The following is a 20,671-nucleotide window of genomic DNA, read 5'->3' on the forward strand; positions in this document are numbered from 1 at the left end:
CATAATAAGTCCAGCTGTAGTAGTAAAAAGAAAGTTGGCAATAATTACTTAGTCAATCTCTGTAGGACATGTTCACATTCTTGTTCCTTCATTTTCAGCTGCTCTTCATATGGAACCTGCCACAATGGGGTCACCACATCAGCAATCTGCTTGCTGAGAGGTTCCTCCACAGCATTCTCCTGCACAGCCGACTGCTTACATTTTGGCTGCTCCACTTCATCTTCTGCTAGCTTCCTCTTCTTCATGATTGGATCAGCTCTGGGTTTTGCAAGCCGGACATTCAGTAAACGATTCTTCCACATAACCCCATGTATGACTTTCATAGCTTTATCCCTTTCCTCCACACTCTTGAAAGTCACAAATGCAAATGTTTGTTTCTGCATGAGCTTTATTTTATGAGGATTTAATCCATATTTTGCAAGGAATTTCTTAATGTCATTAAAGCATATGTACTTCGGCAAATTCTGAATCTCAACTTTGAAAATCTCTGATGTGAAGAGGTCATCTTTTATATATCTATAAATCCCAGCATCCTCTGTTTCTGCAGGATGGTCATTTGCCTCAACCAAATCTTCACTTGTTGTTGCCACACTTTCACCCACATTTACTGTGCCTTCATCAGTTTCTAAAGCATCTTCATCTATCTTTGCTGCATCATCTAATCCTGTAGTACCCTCATCTAGCTCAGTAGCAGATTCCATTTTCTCTTCTTTCAAGGTCTCATTTTCAGTGCTTTTATCTTGGTGCTCACTATCAAAAGCTTCCATCTTGTAATATGTTCTGAAAAAAAGCCAACACACAAAAGAACAACTCACTAACTTGATTCAATGACATACTTGCCAGAGTTAAATATATTTTCACTACTGGATGCCTTACCTGCAGTGTATGCTCCTCCCCTATGAGCAGCAGCATAAACAGATACAGAAGCCACCAAGGGCAAGGTCGGAACAGGGTCTTTGGTACCTATGTATATACAGAGCCAGATCATACCCACAACATTGTAAAATTGCTGCCCAACACCCCCTTTTCCAAATACTACCTGGAAAAAAAAGAATTTGTATTCTCTACCATTAACCTAAACACTGACGCAATATCAAACGGAATAATCTTTTGTAAAAACCATTAAACATGCTGGACTAGAAGCAGTTTTGAATGTTGAAACATCTGCTTCTTGTTTTCTGCCCTGTTTTAGTAAAATAACCCTTAATTAACCATTTTCATTTGACAGTTCAGTTTCATGTGTCCTTACTTCTTTTTGGATTCATACATTGAATCTGGGTATGAAAAGACCTGCTTTGTAAGTGCAAAAGGAAGTTTATCACTAAAGATCCTCACCGTTGCTCTTTGGATAAGCTTGAAAAGTGATGCAGCACCTAAGACTGGGTGAATTAGATAAAGTCACGTAACAATCTACCATTTTGTATTCCAAAGTCCTGTCAGTATAAAGTGTTATCAGACTTTGGATGCATGTTTTTTGGTGGTGTAAAATGTCAGTCCATATTCAATGCTTTGGGCAGGCACCTTTGTAGGCTGGACTACCTGCTGCCTGTTAATAGAGGCAGCGAATATGCCATTTAGGCGAACTAGATTGGGCCGACCTACACCACTCCAACTTCTCTCTTTCCTCCATTAGATGTGCATGATGCCCCGCACTGGACGGTCTTGAATAAAAAGTAGTAAAGCCCCGTACACACAAGGCGACCCGTCCTCTGTGCTGAGCAAAGGGCTTAAGCTAGAATGCTCAGCACACATTGTGGAACACCCGCAATGCTGTGTGCTGAGCAGGGCTTTGCCTATTGCTTGTAGGCAAAGTCCTGTGATCTAGAAGGAAAGCCAGGGCCACTCTCCCTGTGGGCGATAGAGACGTTCAGGGCCGCGCATCGCCGTCGGCCGGGGCTATACACAAGGAGTGATCCATTTCTAAGCGATCTAGTCATATCGCTTAGAAAATCACCCCGTGTGTAAGCCCCTTAAAAAACTTATTTATGTTTGAGTTGTGCAGTACACAGTAATAGCCCCGAAATTGAAAGCCCACTACTAGGTGAAATGCACAACATTCTCTTACAGATTCTTGTGGTGCACACACCAAAAATCAATGTCAGGCACCATCTAGTGCACAGGTCTTCAACCTGTGGCCCTCCAGATGTTGTGGAACTACATGTCCCAGCATGCCCTCAGGTTTTTTAGCATGCGCATATAGGAAAAAATGTGGCAATGCATGTTGGAACATGTAGTTTCACAACATCTGGAGGGCCACAGATTGAAGACCCATGATCTAGTGGTAGCCATGGGTTAAAATTATGAAATCTCCTCAATACTATATGTAAAGCAGGCCATAAACCTAAAGATTTATTGACCGACCTGGCTGGTTGACCATTTGCTCTGAAATGCTGGAAAATGGCAAGAATAAACCTTTAGGTGTACGGCCAACTTTAGGAATGTCTCTCTCCATTTAATCCATATTTTGGGGAATACTGAATTACACACCATTATAGTTGTTGATATCCCCCTATATGCATTAGGATTGCAATATACCTTACTACTAATGTTTTGTTTCTAATTTTGAGTTGAAACACAAATTGCATAAATCTGATCTGAATCTGAAATCTGAACCTTGCAATAACAACTCAACTGTCTGTTCATGTGGTAAGAACAAGATCATTTTTACTTGACACAAAGTAACAGTATTACAGTATGTCAAAGATGCTTTGGCTGAAGTGTGGTGTTGAACCACTGCACTAGCTAATATGTTTTACTTTAGCTGACACCGCTATATATTACAGTAGCCTACAGCTGGTTAAGATCTCAAGAGAAACTCAAACTTTTAAACTTCTCCCTTTGTTTTTTCAAGCAGATTTTATACCGCTAGCAATGTCATTCTTACTTCAGGTTCTTGGACTAGACTCGAGGGACAAAAGATGGGCAAAATCACACTGCATAATTCATACACTATAGCTAAAGAACAAAGTGTATCGAAGCACCCATATCACACAGACCCTGCTAACTGCAAGTCAAAGAAGATAGATAGATATATACACACACAAAAATCAGTCACCTTTCCCCTCCCCAAACACTAAGAAACATACTTTATTCCTTAAACGTGGGTGCTCAGTACACTGTGATAGAGCTAGTACAGGTTGACATTTTTATTTGAAGAGAAAAGAATGTCACTTGTGTAGTGCACTTCAGAAGAAAAAAAAGGGTTTAAAATGTAACTTTTAATGACATCATTCAATAAAATGTTGCGAAATATTGACTAAAATCAAACACCTTAAGCTGGGTACACATATGTACAATTTCCTTTTTCTTGCGACCGTTCGATCGACCGAATACACGTTCGGCCGTCCAAAACATACGACCGTTCTGCGCGTACACATATGTACAATTTTACTTGCGACGTCCGATGTACTCCCGTCCAAACAATCGCAAGAAGAAGTATATGAGAGACCCTGTAACCCTTTGCCTGCTGTTTTAACTAATGTGTCTTTAATGCCTTACTGCTCAACACTTTAGACGCATCACTTTAAGACATTAATCAATGTTGAAGTTTTAATAGTGTGTTATGGTGCCCAGAAAAGAGCTTCCAGCCCACTCTATTAAAACTTCAACATTGATTAATGTCTTAAAGTGATGCGTCTAAAGTGTTGAGCAGTGAGGCATTAAAACACATTAGTTAAAACAGCAGGCAAAGGGTTACAGGGTCTCTCATAATGCAGCATACCACCGTGCTTTGTCAAACTGTCAAGCATATCGATCGAACGTGCGTACACACTTCACTTTTGTTCCGATATGGAGCCGTCCTGTCGGATGAAATATTAAGCAGCAAAGAACCTTCGACCGACCGACCGTGGACGGCCAAGAGCGTTTTTGGCCGTTTATCGGTCGCACAGCAGCAATTGGGACAGCGTACACACCTATACAATCGAACGGCCGTTTGCCCCCAGATTGGAAGAACGGCCCGACGATTGTATATATGTGTACCCAGCTTAAGACACAGACAGTGTAGTAAAAAGGATACTAAATCCTCGCGCAGTGATCCCCGCTGCTGAGCCGTCCCTAATATGCTTAATTATTATATCTTAGTGCATGCGTCACAAAAATAAAGATAATTACACTATGATTCTCATGTATATCGTTGCTGACATATAGTATAATTAGGGGAACTGGTCCCTCTATAATCAGTCAGCTTGTCAATTACAGATGACAGGTATTTGACATATACATGGGGGGCAGATGGTGTTTTTATTGAAATAATAACAATCGGTATCAGTCCGGAGCCTGAATGTCAGGGCTGTGGGCATTAGTTACCCGGCGTGGGCTAAGTCTCACCGTGCCGGCCAACTCCACGTGCGGACAGACGTACAAACACTGGAGTATTCGGCCGCCTCGGGGGACTACCCGTTGCCGGTATTCGCCGCTCTGTTGTGGAGTATGCACCGGGGTGCCAGAACGTGACACCGCCGGTCAACCACCTCTCTGCACGGAGCTGCGGTGAGTGGCGCCACTACACCGCTTCTTAGGCTCCACGGACTCAGTGGGAACTGACGTCCGTTTGCGACGCTGCACTAATTTAAGCTAAACAGAATCAAAATGCATTCAAAGGGGGAAGGGGAAGCAGGGGGGCATACACTGCGGGCGCAGTCGGTCTGCGTACGCTTCGCTGGTATGCTTCGTTAGGAAGCTTACCTGCGAAGCGTATGCAGACCGACTGCGCCCGCAGTGTATGCCCCCCTGCTTCCCCTTCCCCCTTTGAATGCATTTTGATTCTGTTTAGCTTAAATTAGTGCAGCGTCGCAAACGGACGTCAGTTCCCACTGAGTCCGTGGAGCCTAAGAAGCGGTGTAGTGACGCCACTCACCGCAGCTCCATGCAGAGAGGTGGTTGACCGGCGGTGTCACGTTCTGGCACCCCGGTGCATACTCCACAACAGAGCGGCGAATACCGGCAACGGGTAGTCCCCCGAGGCGGCCGAATACTCCAGTGTTTGTACGTCTGTCCGCACGTGGAGTTGGCCGGCACGGTGAGACTTAGCCCACGCCGGGTAACTAATGCCCACAGCCCTGACATTCAGGCTCCGGACTGATACCGATTGTTATTATTTCAATAAAAACACCATCTGCCCCCCATGTATATGTCAAATACCTGTCATCTGTAATTGACAAGCTGACTGATTATAGAGGGACCAGTTCCCCTAATTATACTATATGTCAGCAACGATATACATGAGAATCATAGTGTAATTATCTTTATTTTTGTGACGCATGCACTAAGATATAATAATTAAGCATATTAGGGACGGCTCAGCAGCGGGGATCACTGCGCGAGGATTTAGTATCCTTTTTACTACACTGTCTGTGTCTTAGGTGTTTGATTTTAGTCAATATTTCACAACATTTTATTGAATGATGTCATTAAAAGTTACATTTTAAACCCTTTTTTTCTTCTGAAGTGCACTACACAAGTGACATTCTTTTCTCTTCAAATAAAAATGTCTACTATTTGTGTCCAGTGGTAGCACCCCCTCATATGGAAATTATCATATGTAAAAATATTAAAAAGTGAGAATCAATAAGAGGGGCCTCTTTATAAAGAATTACCTAGTGAATCTCCCTGTGCGACTGGTGCAACTCTCTCTCTTTTTTGCTCCTAGTACAGGTTGAGTAGCCCTTATCCAAATTATTACGAAAACCATACATTCAAGAAAGTGAAAAAAATATAAAAAAAATCTTGCTAAAATCTTTACTGGAGACATATGTAACAGCACTACTGAGGACATGATATATAACTGGCACTAAATATGTGCAAAATAATGATTGGTTGGCATTCAAGTTCAGTAACTGAGGGGTAGATTTATTAACCGACGATCAGGGGAATATGCGCTATCCCTGTGCCTTATGGCAGGGGATAGCACTTCCCCTGATCTATGACACCCACTAAGCAGTTGTCTAAAGTGCGGCGGTGTGGGGCAGGACATAAAACAGCTACGATATTTCGTGCTGCGTGCCTGCCTCCTGCCCAATGTATGAACGGTCAGCATCGCTGACCGTTCCGCCGCCAGCAGCTATCGACTTCGACCACCACAGGCGGCAAAGCCCTGTGCCCACAGCAGAGACATCGCTGTCCCTGCTGCTGGCTCCGAGCTGCGCTGGGGATCTCGCGTGAGTAGCGAGATCCCGCGCATGCGCAGTCCAGCCGGCGAGAAGCCGACAGCGCGTCAGTGTTAACTGATGCGCTGTCAGCTGGAGGAGGCATTGCCGGAGGGGGGGGTTAGCGCTCCCCCCGCTTCGGCCGGCAAGATCTTAGTAGATCTTGCCGCTCTCCCCTCCTGCTTTGCCTCGCTACTGAGGCGAAGCAGGAAGTGTTATGGCGGTGCGCTATAATAAATTTACCCCTGAGATAGGACACAAACTTTGTTTCATGTTTTGAAACCTTGTTTTATTCACAAAATTAAAATATATTTGTGTATTTCATGTGTTCGTACAACATAAATGCAAGATACCTCATTGAAAAATAAAATATTCTGAAATCATCAGGTATCCAAAATTCTTCTGGTCCTGAGCATTTTGGATAAGGGATACTCAATCTGTAGCAGTTATATATTTAAGTCCTTGGGTGTGTAAGATACATTTGGCAAAGCATATGCGGCCGGTAACTGCCTGTATCATAAGATTAAGACTTTACTGTACTTTGCCCACATCTAAATCGTCCCTTTTAGTTGCCACCATGGGTCCCTCAAATCGGGGAGTCATGAGGCCACAAAACGGCAGTCATCAAGAAAAGTGCAGGGAAACTCAAAATGCACTTACATAATAACAATAATGCTGAAAATATGTCTGCACCTTGCTCTGAGCGCGTGCATTTATCATTTTACATGGACATGAATAAAAGGCGACCAGTGGGAATTATAGCACAAGACAGCAAGCAGGGCGACAACACAGCAGTCACTGACAGGTCGCACACTTCGAGTTCTGCCATAAAAATACATGTGGCGGAAACTATGCGGCACTGAGGACTACTACCACTATGGAAACACAGTGCATCACACCGATTAACAGGGGGGTCATTAGACAAATAATGAACGGTGACTGCGTTACCTGTTCTTGTTCGATCACTGAGCCTGAGCTGCTGCATGGGAACCTCGTATGGGGGCGGCCATGTTACTGACGTCACGTCGCCGGGCAGGAAGCTGCTCCCAGGCTCTGACACTGTTTTTCGTTATCTAATTTCAAGGTGCCAGCTCCCAACAGCAACAACAGCGACGGAGAACCGGCTGGGAACTTTACTGTGCTGAGTGAGTGTGACTGTGTGTGTGTGCGCGGCAGAACGCGTGGTCACCCCGGCCTCTACAAACACACGCTGGATGTGACGTCACTACGCGGATGATGAGTTATCGCGGTGGTAAGAGGGGGCGTTGCGTGCTGCGTGGGATGCGTCTATACAAGGAAGATACGTCCGTACGTGCGGCCGGTGGGAGGGAGGAAAAACAGCGCGAAACCACGGACGAGAATCCATATCCAGGGAACCCCCAGCTGCACAGCCGCGCAATCTGCCTCCATCCTCCGTCTGATGGCCGACCCCAAGGTAGGAGCAGGCCGACACCTCTCTCCCCATCACCCGCGCCTGGGGCATCCACTGCACCGGGGTGTGCGCCATGCCGGCCGGTGATGGGGCGGGGGCCTCGGACGGAGCCGCCTCTCGTGGTTCTACAGGGGGAACTCTGCGTGCTGGTGTGTGGCCGGTGGCACAGGGAGCGCTGCGGGTGGGGCATCACCACCATCCCGCAATCCTGGGTGTGCCGTATCTATTATGGATTATATATAATCTGTGTACGCTATGTATCACGTGCGTATGTATGATGTGGGGGATCGTGTCCTCTATCATTTTCCCATCGCACTGCCCCACACATTGTAGTGATCAGTATTTGGTCAAAGTAGTAGTGTTGCTAAGTTTGTGTGACATTCTATACACCCATTTATTCTCCAAGAGTCCTAATTTTGGTGTCCGCCAGTGTAATTCCCTTGCTTTCTCTCCCCCCCCCCCCCCCCCCCATGCTCTTTTGCTCATCCTCCATCTAAAGATGGAGATTGCACACAACTCTAAAGAGTGCAGTACCAGCTATTGTTGAAATGTATTTTAAGTCCTATCAATAAAGTATAAATATGTGGTTTGTTTGTAGGTAGTGGTTTGCTGAATTTACACAAATAAATTAACAAAAGAATGCTGTGGTCACTTTCGGGTAGACAATAGAATGTTTCTTATAAAGTTTTACCTTGACTGTAGAAGCAGTATTGTGGGCTAATGCTGTTTATTATGGATACTTCCACAAACAGTTTTCCATGGGTTTTAATTCCTTAAGACGGGGGTTCCCAATCTTTTTTGAATCACGGCACCCTAGAGTATCAAAATTTTTTCACGGCACCCCTAGGCCAAAAATACATTTATTAGATTGGGTTTATATGTGATTCTTTGGGTCAGTTATGTGGTAAAGGACAGGATTTGCGTCTGTTTGTACACATTTTATTAATGGCAGCCACCAGCATTGCTTTTGCTCATAAATAATTAACCATTAATAATTTGAGTTGGTCCTGGACTACCAACCCAGGGCACCCCTGCATGTGTCCCGAGGCACCCCAGGGAGCCACGGCGCACAGTTTGGGAACCACTGACTTAAGAACATGTTTCTTGGTGGGATAGTGTTTCTTTGACTTGTGAGTGAAATTTTAGAGCTGCAACATTAAAACGAATTGTTGTAAAATGGCATTACTGAAGTTCTGTTTGGCTATTAATAATGTGCAGTCTTGGCCTGTGGCAGCCCCATGTTTTCTCTGTGGCCAAGACGTGTGCAAGAATGACAAAATATACCGTTTTGATGGTTTCCGCTAGTTCAAGTAGAGTTAAAACCTTTTTAAAGCTTTGCTGCGTTTGTCTGCAATTGTTCATGATTCTGTTGACAAAGCACTGGGTCAGCACAATTTCAATTATTTTTCTTCCTTTACGCATTACAAATGAATGGCTTGTATAGCAAAAAAATATCAATGTTCGCAGCTGTATAGGCTGATGACAAATGTTGAGGAAATTTAGATTTTGTCAGTTGGTTTCCCTGACTCGCTCTTAATGTACTATTGAGTCTTTGAAATCTGACAATTTTTTTTGTACTGTCTGATTAGTTTGCGAAAGGTGTGTTTTTGACAGTGAGCGTCTAAATACTAAGTAATTTCTGTTATGAATTTCAGGAAACAAAGGAGGAGCATGAGCCTACCGTTGAAAACACAGAAGATCCCAATCACGATCCTCACTTTGAACCCATTGTTTCGCTGCCAGAGCAGGAGATTAAGACACTCGAGGAGGATGAGGAAGAGCTGTTTAAGATGTGAGTTTAGAGTGTAGCAAAGGTGTTCCCATATGAAATTTGTTACTTTTCACATTCAGAAATGTGCGTTTGGTTTAGTGGAAGTTTCCACACTATGGCCCTGATTCAAAACTAATGTCCAGGAGGAATTTGCCTTGGAAAGATGCTAAGCTGGTGGGATAAATGTGAAAAGGTTTAGTCTTGTAGTTGGGAAGTGATACTCCTTGCACTTCACAATGCCGGGAGTGGCCAATGGTTTTGTGAACTGTTGCGACCCTTCTTAAGCTGGCTATACACTAGGCAAACTACATGCTATTTGTGCTGTTTTCATGTTATTGCAGCAATCAATGACTAATAGCAGATGCTTTGCGCATCGCACCTGAGCCTGTGAGTCGCATCAGCTGCAAAGCAATATGTTGGGCAGGCTTGGCTGGTACCACATGCGATGTCTGCTTACAACATATCACATGCAACCCTGCCGCTTGTGAAGGTCTGGGTCGGTTCAAGGAGGGACTTCAGGCGCCTTCTTTTCTCCGCTTGGAGAAGTCTCCATAGTGTATGGTGGGCCCTTAGACTGGCTGATAGATGTTGATGTAACACATGCCAAGATAGTGCCTTGAGATTAGATGTTCCAGTGTTGTGAAAGGGTCCAAGGTTGTCTGTCAAACTAGAATACAACTCTGAACCCGTATAAAATTTTGGTTGCTACCTGTGATGAAATGCCGGGTTGCTGCTTATTCAGGTGCAATAACCAGTATTATTGTTGGCAATGTGAAAGGGGTATGAGTGTTTATTTAATTGCTGTCAGTATTGCATACAAAAACGTCTGCATATCCTGCATTTTTTTTTATATGGTGCCTAATAAAGTATGTAAAAAAATCAAAACAAGAAAACAGTGGACTTACAATACTAGCAATTTGTAGGCAGGACCAGCCCAGGGACTCACTGGAAGGCAACAGCACAGTTACCTGGCAGAAACTAGTGACTTTAGTCCAAGTCCCACCTTGGTCTTCCTTAAGGAAATACATAGAGCAGGCATTGTCCCACTCCTGACGCAGGTGCTACTCAGCGAGTGTCGCCACGCGACATTGGCAGGGCATGCCTGTCCTACACTTGAACAGGCAAACTCTGCTGTTAAATGGTCAGGCTAGTGGGGTGCTGTGCAGCATAGTCAGTATGAAGTGATGCGGGTCAGCCTCTGAGCCGAGAGCTCAATGCTGCCTGGCTGACAACAAATGTGCCTATTGTAAATTCCAGCATTTTTTGGTCAAATTCTGGGACACCGGGATTGTGTTCTTTAGTGAGAGTTTTTTGAGTGCATTTGAGAATGCACTAAACAACATTTTAAACTATTTGGCTGCTAACAAGGATACAGGCTCCCTTGGGTCATAAGAGACATCCTCTTTCATCTGTACTTGCCACACAATCTGAGGATATTGTCAATGACTGCATACTACTGGATGTGTGTACGCACAACATCATTTGTCCAGGAGTCCAATGGAAATCGTGAGGGGCATTGTGGTGTTTTCATGTTGTCTAGTTTGTACCCAGTTTAACAATCTTCAATTGGATTCTGAAAGGGAGCCAATGTAGAAGATAAAAACAAATCGGTTTAAAAGAAGACTGTAAACAAAGCAAAATCCGTTAAATTCAGGGTCTGTCATGTCCATGCGTAAATAAAATGTATAATGGTTGTAAGACTAGAACTTCAGACCTTAAACTGTTACATTTTTACCTTTTAATTATAACTTATAAATTACCCTCTAACTTTTAAAATGAGTTTTTCCCACTTTTAACCTTTTGTATAAATGTTGCAGTCTTGTGGATAAGGGTCTGTTTAGCAATCTATTAATAACCAGTCCTAGTCTTTTTATTATGCTTTCAAATTGGGAAAGCAAGTAGCACAATAGGATGATGCTATATAAATGCTAAAAATTCCTTCCTGTGCTCTAAAAAGGCATTGCAGTTCACTGAAATGTCAAGAGAGGGCATTGTAGCCAGGTATTTGGAAGTACACTAAAAGTTCAAGGAGGTCAAATATGGTAGAAAATACATAAGGAATATTTGTCAATTTCCTACCTGAGTAATGGTACCACTAAATTCCTATCATGGTAAAATCCACAATTCTTTGACCTTGAAGCTTCCCAATTTCAACCTGATGCTATGCTTTCATATCTTCCTGGGATACTGTATGTAAGTGTAACCCAATCCACATTTTTGCAGGAGGGCAAAGTTGTTTCGGTTTGCTTCTGAAAATGATCCACCTGAGTGGAAAGAAAGGGGCACTGGTGATGTTAAACTGCTCAGACACAAGGAGAAAGGAACAATCCGTCTTTTGATGAGGAGAGACAAGACTCTTAAAATCTGCGCTAATCATTATGGTAAGCAATGATTCCCCATATCGCCACAAACTGAAATTTGAACTATATTCCTCTACAAAGCCCAAACATAACTTTACTAAGAACTTCAGAGATTTTTTTTTTCCCACACTATAACATTTACATGAAAAATATCCTTTTTATTCTTTTCCCCCCCTTAATGCTTCCATTTATTTAATGCACAATTCGATATGTTCCCTATGCCCCAATAACACTAGATCGCCATCCAAATGGGGAAATGGTGTGCTGCTTTCTAAGCAATCTGTCCAGATCGCCTAGAAATGAAGCACGGATTGCTCCTCGTTGTGTACAGGCCATCCCCAGCTCAGATATTGAGTGCATATTCGAAACCTCTGGTCAGCTAGTCTGCGAAGTGCATAGAAAACACAGGTTAGTACACATCGCTGGTGCACAGCATGTGTATGTATATCGATCTGTGCTAACCTATATTGCTTAGCCCCTTTGATACTTGGCAGCACTGAAAAACTTAATTCTAACCAAGATGCAACATTAAGGAATGTGGAAAAGGGAAGGGCTAAAGTATTCCGCATTGGAATCACGCCAGGGTATTGCACCAAATGGCAGAAATAATTGTCTGTATATGGTGCTCTGGATCAGAGTATTCCCCCAACCGCAATACTTGTGGCTAATGCAGGGTGCCTGCTGCATTTAGCCGCAAGCCTTGCTGTTTTAGGGGCCGCATACGCAGTTTCCCCCTCACTCCAAAAACCTAGCGAGGGGGAAACTGTGTGTCTGTTGAATACTGAACCTGCAAGCTGTGACAGCAGGCAGCACTGCTCACTGTTGCAGAAAGCATTGAATACACCCCACTGAATCCACAATTATATTTATTAGTATTTAAAAAAAAAAAATGTTCTAGACGTTCACAAGGAATAACTATTATGAACCACAAAAAATATTGTGAAGAAATAGAAACCAATAAAAATTACAAAAAACTGGCTTAAGTCTGTTATGATGCACGAGGGTTCCACCTTTTTATTAATGTATTTAGAGATGCAAAATTTAAATTATTAAAGGAGGCAGAAAATAAAGAAAAATAATCTGTTGAATGTGTAATGATATAATGGTAAAGAGAATTTCTGTGCAGAACTGAAATATCTAAGGTATAAACTTCCTGCATGTCTTGTATATGCTATGTGTTATCCTTTTTTTTTTTTTTTAAAGCTTATCAATACAAAATAAAATTTGTGGGATCCTGTGTATATCATAACACGAGTAGAGGACCCTTCTTCGGAATGTTCCATTTTGGGTGCAGTTGGGGTTGGTAGTAATGTTCAAACTTCAGTTTGAACTCCATATTTACAGGCATGTTGGTAGTTATGCAGTGGTTAGGATGAGCACTAACTATGGTTCTGATTTTAGAGTTGGTGAAAATGTAGGTTTTAAATAAACACTGTAGCACTGCAAGCAATCTGCATATTTATATTATTTTTGCCTGCTTTCAGTGAAAATTTTACACTGTGTTGTAGAGTTAGGCTAACATGTGTCTAACTTTTATATTATGCATTAGTACTTTCTCCCCTACAACAAAGAGGGAAACCTATGAAGCGGTAAAAACTGGAGAAATTGCACGTGGTATTGGCTTTGAGGTGGCACTTCTCTAGTGTGTTCTATAAAATGATTGTTAGAATCTGGTTACCATGGGAAATTCTACTGGCACACTATAGACTTTTCACTGCTTCATATCTTTCCCCCAGAATGGGGGCTTTTTGAATTCTTTTCATACCTTGCTTAATTAAACTCTGCATATGCCTTAATACAATGCTAGGGTGATAATCAAAAGCAAATTAAGTCTCATAGCTGAAAAAAACTTGTTAAAATAACTGATGCATCTAACTCTGAAACTACACCGCAATATTAAACGACTTGATATGGCAGACTTCCCAAGACTTAATGCTGAAATTGGGTAATAAAGCTATACAATGTGAAGACTGAAGTCTTTTCTTTCTTTCAGTTACGCCTGCAATGGAGCTGAAACCCAATGCTGGAAGTGACCGGGCGTGGGTCTGGAATACATTTGCAGATTATGCAGATGAAGCTCCAAAATCTGAGCTGCTGGCTATTCGGTTTTTAAATGCAGAAAGTGAGTGCTTCAACTATTATTTTAATGTGATGTAACTTGTAAAATATAAGTTTAGATTTACTTAAAACTAAAATTAAGACAAAAAGTAAGTATTTACTTGACGCAAGATATTTTCTGTTTTGATAGACTGAGCAGCAGCACCAAAGTCACAGTGGGGGAGCACTGACAACTGAGTCGGTGTCCCTCTGCAGGCTCTACAGCTAACGAGAGAGCTGCAGCCAGCATGGCTGGGATCAGATAAAGTGGCTATTGCTTCTGACTAGGGAGGCCACTGGCAGTGAATGTCAGGTCTTCTTTACACACCCACTAGCCTGCCATTTGGCAGAGAGGCACTATAATTGGGGCGATCCCTCCCTGCAAGTTGCCAGAAGTGAGAGGGCAGCTTATCCCATTAACACCTAAGTTGTGCTGAAGTGCTTCATTTCTCAGGTAATAACCCGGCAATTGCAATAAAGCATGCCCTGTCAGTACCTGGCACATTGCGGGGTGCTGATGTCAGGCAGAGGTGGGGTAGGAGGAGTCAGCACTGACGCTGCCTCTTCCATAGCACAGTAAACAGGATCTGGGTCGCTCAACCCAGGGTTCCCATTCAGACTGCCTAGCAACCCAGCTCTGACCCGCATAAAACACTGGTAACCTGTTGGCTATTTGTAGCAAGGGGTTTCTCTTGTCTAATCTGCTTGTTTTTGCCCTCAACTTAGATGCCCAGAAGTTCAAAGCAAAGTTTGAAGAATGTAGAAATGGTGTAAAAGAGAATGAAACAAAAGGTAACACTTCATGAATGAGCTCTCTTCCGAGATATGTTGCAGGCTTACTCTGTGCCCAACTGCAGCCTCCAGATGTGGCACTTTTTCTGTCTGCTAAATAAACACCAGGATCATTTCAACATCTTTTCTGTTCCAGAGAAAATATGTTTGTTTTGATAATGGGATATAACATTTTTCTGTGTTACAATGTTCTGAGTATCATTTGTCTTCTATCAAATCTAACTTCTTACTATGTTCTTTCATAACTGCTCTGGTTTTATATCCTGTGTATTTGAAGATCTATATGCAGGGATTAGAATGTCCCTTCCCATATTCTGTTTGCTGCATGATTCACTTCTTGGTTGCTAAATGCATTAGATGTGTATTCTGTAAAAGTGCAGAAATACAAAGTTTCTACATATTAACTATGTGGGGAGCCTACTGAAGTGTGAAAGATGCCATAGCAACCAATCTGCATCTGTTTATCAAATATGCATTTAAAATGAGAGTTCAAAATTGCTTGGTATTGGCAAGTTCTCCTCTGGTCTAATCCACATTTTAGAGAGCAAAAGGCAGTGGAGACCTGCGCTCTGATAATGGTAACTATGCTGTGTTAGGTATACTTAACAATTGTAGGTATGCTAGGATTGTAGTTCCTATGTTTTGTGAAATAACAATGTAATTTGTGGTTTTGTAGAACAATCTTTATTCTCTAACGAAAGTCAAATTGCTGGACAAGGGAAAGGGTATTGGTAGTATGGGGGGAAGCGTGGGGTGGGACTGGTGGTGGGGCAGTGCAGCTGAGTGGGGGATAATGTCACTGAGTCTTAAGGCCCATACACACTTGACGATTTTCAGCTGAAAATCGCCTAGTGTGTATGGGCCAGAGATCCCCGACTAGCGATGATGCGCGCTCCCGCATCATCGCTAGCGAGGTGGGAAGTCTGCTGGTTTTACCAGCACATCTAGCGATGATGGCTTTTTTTTTAGCCATCATCGCTAAATGTGTACGGCAGTCGGGCTGAAAGATCAGACTTTCAGCCCAGCTGACCGCCCGCTCCCTCCCCCTGCTTATACTCACCCCTCCTCGCTCCCACGCTGTCCGGTCACAGGCTGCAGATATGCACGCAGCGCAGCCTCCTCTCCCCCTCCTCCCGGCTACAGTACACAGCAGCACGTCGGAGCGCCCCGTGGCCCCCCCTCCCCCCCCCAGCCGAACGCCCCGCCCACTGGCCGCATCCTCCCTGCTCCTCCGCTGACCACCAATGTTAAAGGCAGTGATATATACATTGCTGGCACATGCCAGCAATGTATATATTTCTGCCACCAATGATATTTATAATGTAGTAATATATACATTGCTGGCACAGGTCAGCAATGTATATATTACTGGCACCACTGGGCACCAATGTTATTAATAAGCCAGTAATATATACATTGCTGGCACATGCCAGCAATGTGTATATTGATGGCACCACTGGCCACCAATAATGTTTATAATGCAGTAATATATACATTGCTGGCACAGGTCAGCAATGTATATATTACTGGCACCACTGGGCACCAATGTTATTAATAATCCATTAATATATACATTGATGGCACATGCCAGCAATGTATATATTACTGGCACCACTGGGCACCAATGTTATTAATAAGCCAGTAATATATACATTGCTGGCACAGACCAGCATTGTATATATTATTGGTGCCACAGGGCACCAATGATTACGTATTAGCAAGTAATATATACATTGCTGGCACAGGCCAGCAATGTATATATTCAGGGACATCTCAATGCAAGGGCTTGATGGGCAGTTGCCCTAGGGCCCCATAATCCTAGGGGCCCAAGTTCCAGTAGCGGACTGTGGCAGGATGGCATGTGCCCCCCCAGCCAGTACACTATCCGTTACCATCACCGGCCACCCTTACGCTGCCGTCACCCACAATCCGTCACAATCACCCACTGCCCATCACCCTCACGCTGCTGTCACCCTCATCCACCACCCTCATGCTGCTGTCACCCACTATCCATTACTATCACTCACTGCTCGTCACCCTCACACCGATGTCGCCCTTATGCTGCCGTCACCCACTATCCATCGCTATCACCCACTGCCCATCACCCTCATGCTGCTGTCACCCACTGCCCATCACCCTCATCCACCACCCTTACACCGCTGTCACCCGCTATCCATCACTATCACCCAATGGTGTGTGGCATATTGTGTAATGGGCGTTCTAGTATGTGGTATAATGTGTAATGGACATGATGGTGTGAATAATTTTCTCCCTATGTGCACAGCTACAAATAAAATGTTTGCCGTGCACACAGGCGGGATTTTGCCAGCAATCAGTTCTGAATCAGGCACCAAGAACAGGAATGCACTGATTAAAATGGACCCTGCTCCCACCCTTGGAATTCAAACCCAGCCCATTATGTAAATAGCCTTGTATATAAAAGATTTTCAGCAAAGTCTTTCGCCTCCTGAAAATCTCTCGCTCTTTGAGGAAAATAGTCTAGTGTGTACGCACTACTTTGGTGAAAGATATATCTATCAAAGATTTTGGCAAAGTCTTTTGAAATGAAAGTCTACTAGTGTGTATGGGCCATTACAGCATCAGGTAACCGTGTTGCGAGAGCCAGGCGTCCCATCCTGTTGGTGGTACACGCTTACCTGTCTTCCTGCATCCCTTGGTGTCCTCTCTCAGCGAGGGGTTGGGAACCTAAATTCCCAGCTTAGGCTGCAAGTGCTGCATAGCTCTGCTGTTGATGGTCTTTGCCGTATACAGTATTTTGTACGTGATGATCATGTGGCCATTACATTTTCTTTGCAGAAGACTCAACCAAAAATGACTGTGCTGACAAAGTGGCCGAAAAACTAGAAGAACTGTCTGTAAAGGAGGAGAGCAAGGTCAAAAACAAAGAGGAGGACGTCAAGCAAGAAACCACAGGAGACCAGCAATAAGTCATCTAGAGTCTTGTACTTTTATTTTTTACAAGGGACTTTATAACTAAGGAAAAAGAACTGAGTTTAAATATTCAAGTTGTTTTTTCTAAGCTTTTGCCCTTCAGAAGAATTCTTCAGAAACAAATCCATTCCCCAGTCATGAAAATGTACTGTGTTCACTTTCTTTTTCCATAGTGGAAACACTTATTTATAGTCATCCAAAGTAATGAATAAAACCAGTTTGAAAATGTGTACTAAAGTTGGGACTGGAATCTATAATGGTTAAGCATACAGGTATTATTTCAGCTGGGGACCCTTTATGTGTGTGACCCTTTACAGGCAGAGATATAATGCACTTCAGCATCACATTTCTTCAGAGAGGTGTTTCAGTTGGAAGGATTGAATGGGTTATATATATTTTTGTTTTGACCTGCTAGGATGACGCTGTTTCATTGAATAAATATGAGCTGAGAATGAATACATCTGGTGGCTTTTCATAAGTAGCATTTTGTTAATGTGGACATGTTAGATTATATTTCCATTTGTTCCCAGAACCAGTTTTTCTCTTGGTGCTAGATCGCCAAAGATTGTTTCTTTCCTTTGATGGGAAGAGGTTCATACTCCAACAAATCCTACTTTTCAGTGTCTGTAATGCTAATCTAACTCGCTCGGAATGTACTTTAAAAACATGCTTGATGTATCAAACTCAAGTTACAGGCACAGCTTCAATTTAAACAATATCTTAATGCTTGTGTTATGGAAGTGTCACTGCCTTATGGTATATTTTCCCTTTCGGTCTTGCAGCTTTGTTTTCCAGCACTACCGAAAATTTTATTTTTTTCCTCCTAAAGGTTTGCTTTTTTATTGTAGTAGGTCTAACAATTACATGTAATGCCATTAGCTCCAAAGGCGTTTTACAGCCGCAGAAAACGCTTACCACTGTACTTGAATTCTCCGGTCTTACTTGCTGACTGAAGTTCATTGCATGGTTCATGCACATTTAACACATGGACTGTCAGCTTGGATGAAGTATATAGAATCTAATGCAACACATATCTGTCCAGAGCCATCTTTTGTTTAGCTCCGAAGACAGCTGAGAGATGAGTGTCAATCATGGCATATGTATTAACCAACACGTTAACAAGAAATTGTTGGTGTTACACTGCTGTAGTGTTGATAAAGTATAGTATGGGGGGGAGGGGTGGGCTACTTCAGTAGCTTGACAAAAGTAATTAACTAATGCACATGCAATTCTGCTGTAAATAAAACTCCAAATAAGTTTGTTAATTCTTATAGATATATCAATAGTTTCATGAACAAACCAATAAAAATACACCCACTGTTTCAAGAATGACCTTCTTTGAGTCTTTAAAAGTCGCACGGAAAATACAATGTTTTTAGGCCAGTTGATTATACTCCCGCTGTTTCTTCATTTTTCATACAAATTATTGATCCACTTGTATTACTAGTGTAAAAAAAAATCCATTATCGAGTTAGTAATACTTTGAGGCCATGCTCTAATTGTGATTATTGTCTTACATTGTATACACATGCTTTCTATCACTAAAGGTGCATACACACGGGGGGAGATATATTGCTTGCAATATATGGCTGAGCAATATATTGCTCAGTGTCTCCTTTTCATCAGCGACCAGAGGTGGTCGCTGATGAAAAGGAACCTCTGCTGGGGGAGCCGCAGAGGTAATTAGCTGGTGGCAGGAGCAAGCTCCTGCGACCAGCGATTACAATGGGGCAGAAAACGGGAGCGCGCACCCGGCGATTTATCGCTGGGGCACACTTCCATCACTGGCAATATGGTCGCCTGCGACCATATTCCCAGCGATTATAGCCCATATCGTCCCCGTGTGTACACAGCAATATAAGGTTTGAAATCTGCATGATGTGCTGCTGAGCATCCGTGCTTTGCACATATTCATATATGGTACCCAGGATATCATTGGTTCATAACAAAACTTTTTTTTTTTTTTTTAATGGAGTGTCTCCAAACTTGTGCCTCCATTAAAACAAAACAATGTGTTCAATTAAGCCATTTTGTTTTATATATAAATTGATTTTAAAATTTTTTAAGTGGTTAGAGTTTAAAAGTAGGTATGTAGATTTGATATTCGGCAGTCTCCTAATGTGCGCTGTGTGTGATGCAAGCCTTGGCATTTCATTATACATAGCGGTTACTTAAACTTTATCACCAAGAGCTCGCAGTATCCTTGCTTCTATAGCATTGTTCTTTTTGAAGTCTACTGAACTGTAGTCCCTGTATTTGGTTTCTAAAATACAAGGGTTGCATACCCTGCTGGGATAAGTTGTATAAAGATTGGTATCCCAAATGTGTGGCCAGCTAAAATCTTTTGCGTTCATTTGTGAAAGCCGAATTTCCACTGACTGTGAGACTTGGAGTTGCTGTGCTATTCCTGAGGTTATTGGTAGCAAGCCATAATACAGCTTTAAAGGGGGGATGCAAGATTCTTTGGAATCTGTCTTAAACCAAAGGTTATGTATTTACAGTATGTAGTACAAATCTCTTATATAAAATTCCCTATGCATTCCTTAAGCCCTGTACACATGGGCAATTTAAGCCATTTGCTTAGCTGCACAACCATATTACCAGTGGGTTTTTTTTTGTGTTGTAGATAAATCTCTGGGAGCCCTGCAGCCAACCCATTATGGCTAAAAATTGCTGGCACAATGCACTGTGCACCTGCGATTTCTAGTCAAAATGAGGTAGACAAAATTGCTTGCAATTTTCAGACAAAATTGTGGGTTGCTGATGAAAATGGTACACTGAGCAATATATTGCTGAGATATTAATCCAAAATTGCTCAGTGACCATATTTCACTGTGTGTATACACCTTAAGTATTTGTATGCAGATTTGTTTTGATCATTGTATACTTGTGTTTCTACGTCTTAGTCCCTTCCCCACTGTGTATATATAGTTCTGCTTTTCTTCTGATGGATATAGGTTTGTTTTTTTAATTGAGCGTTTTGTTCTGTTAACCATGGAAAGGGAGAAAATACAGAAAATAGGGGGGAGGTAAGGGGAACAGGGGAAACAGTCTGAATACTAAGTATCCAAAAATCTGTTAATCATTCCCCATGCTTATTCTAACCTTTTTCTCTGACAAG

At 42.6% G+C, this 20,671-nt stretch overlaps 2 protein-coding genes and 1 non-coding gene across 5 annotated transcripts in view; 2 read left to right on the forward strand and 1 right to left on the reverse strand.

Moving 5' to 3' along the window:
- Positions 1 to 7,386, reverse strand: part of TRMT2A (tRNA methyltransferase 2A) — a 31,483-nt gene extending 24,097 nt beyond the window's left edge. The window contains exons 1-3 of one of the 3 annotated variants that reach the window (XM_083149753.1): positions 7,095 to 7,385; positions 877 to 963; positions 49 to 780 (exon numbers count right to left, since the gene is read on the reverse strand). In XM_083149753.1, the coding sequence (XP_083005879.1) occupies positions 49 to 767 (719 nt within the window). In that variant the 5' untranslated portion in view covers positions 768 to 780; positions 877 to 963; positions 7,095 to 7,385. Of the gene's footprint in view, positions 1 to 48; positions 781 to 876; positions 964 to 1,249; positions 1,311 to 7,094 lie in introns of those variants that run through there. The other 2 variants (XM_083149761.1, XM_083149771.1) reach the window with 2 other exon arrangements.
- A 38-nt stretch (positions 7,387 to 7,424) lies between these two features.
- RANBP1 (RAN binding protein 1) lies at positions 7,425 to 18,006 on the forward strand. The gene is made up of 6 exons (XM_083149786.1): positions 7,425 to 7,581; positions 9,234 to 9,370; positions 11,573 to 11,730; positions 13,703 to 13,831; positions 14,533 to 14,598; positions 17,416 to 18,006. Exons 1-6 carry the CDS (start codon positions 7,567 to 7,569, stop codon positions 17,544 to 17,546), a joined length of 636 nt encoding a protein of 211 aa, XP_083005912.1. The 5' UTR covers positions 7,425 to 7,566; the 3' UTR covers positions 17,547 to 18,006.
- Positions 14,637 to 14,762, forward strand: LOC146045704 (small nucleolar RNA SNORA77). The gene has a single exon (XR_014465569.1). It is a non-coding gene; the product is annotated as a small nucleolar RNA SNORA77 (small nucleolar RNA).
- Positions 18,007 to 20,671: the final 2,665 nt, after the last annotated feature.

The sequence above is a fragment of the Crinia signifera genome, chromosome 1, assembly GCF_055691185.1.
Source record: "Crinia signifera chromosome 1, ASM5569118v1, whole genome shotgun sequence".
In the NCBI taxonomy this organism is placed as follows: domain Eukaryota; kingdom Metazoa; phylum Chordata; class Amphibia; order Anura; family Myobatrachidae; genus Crinia; species Crinia signifera.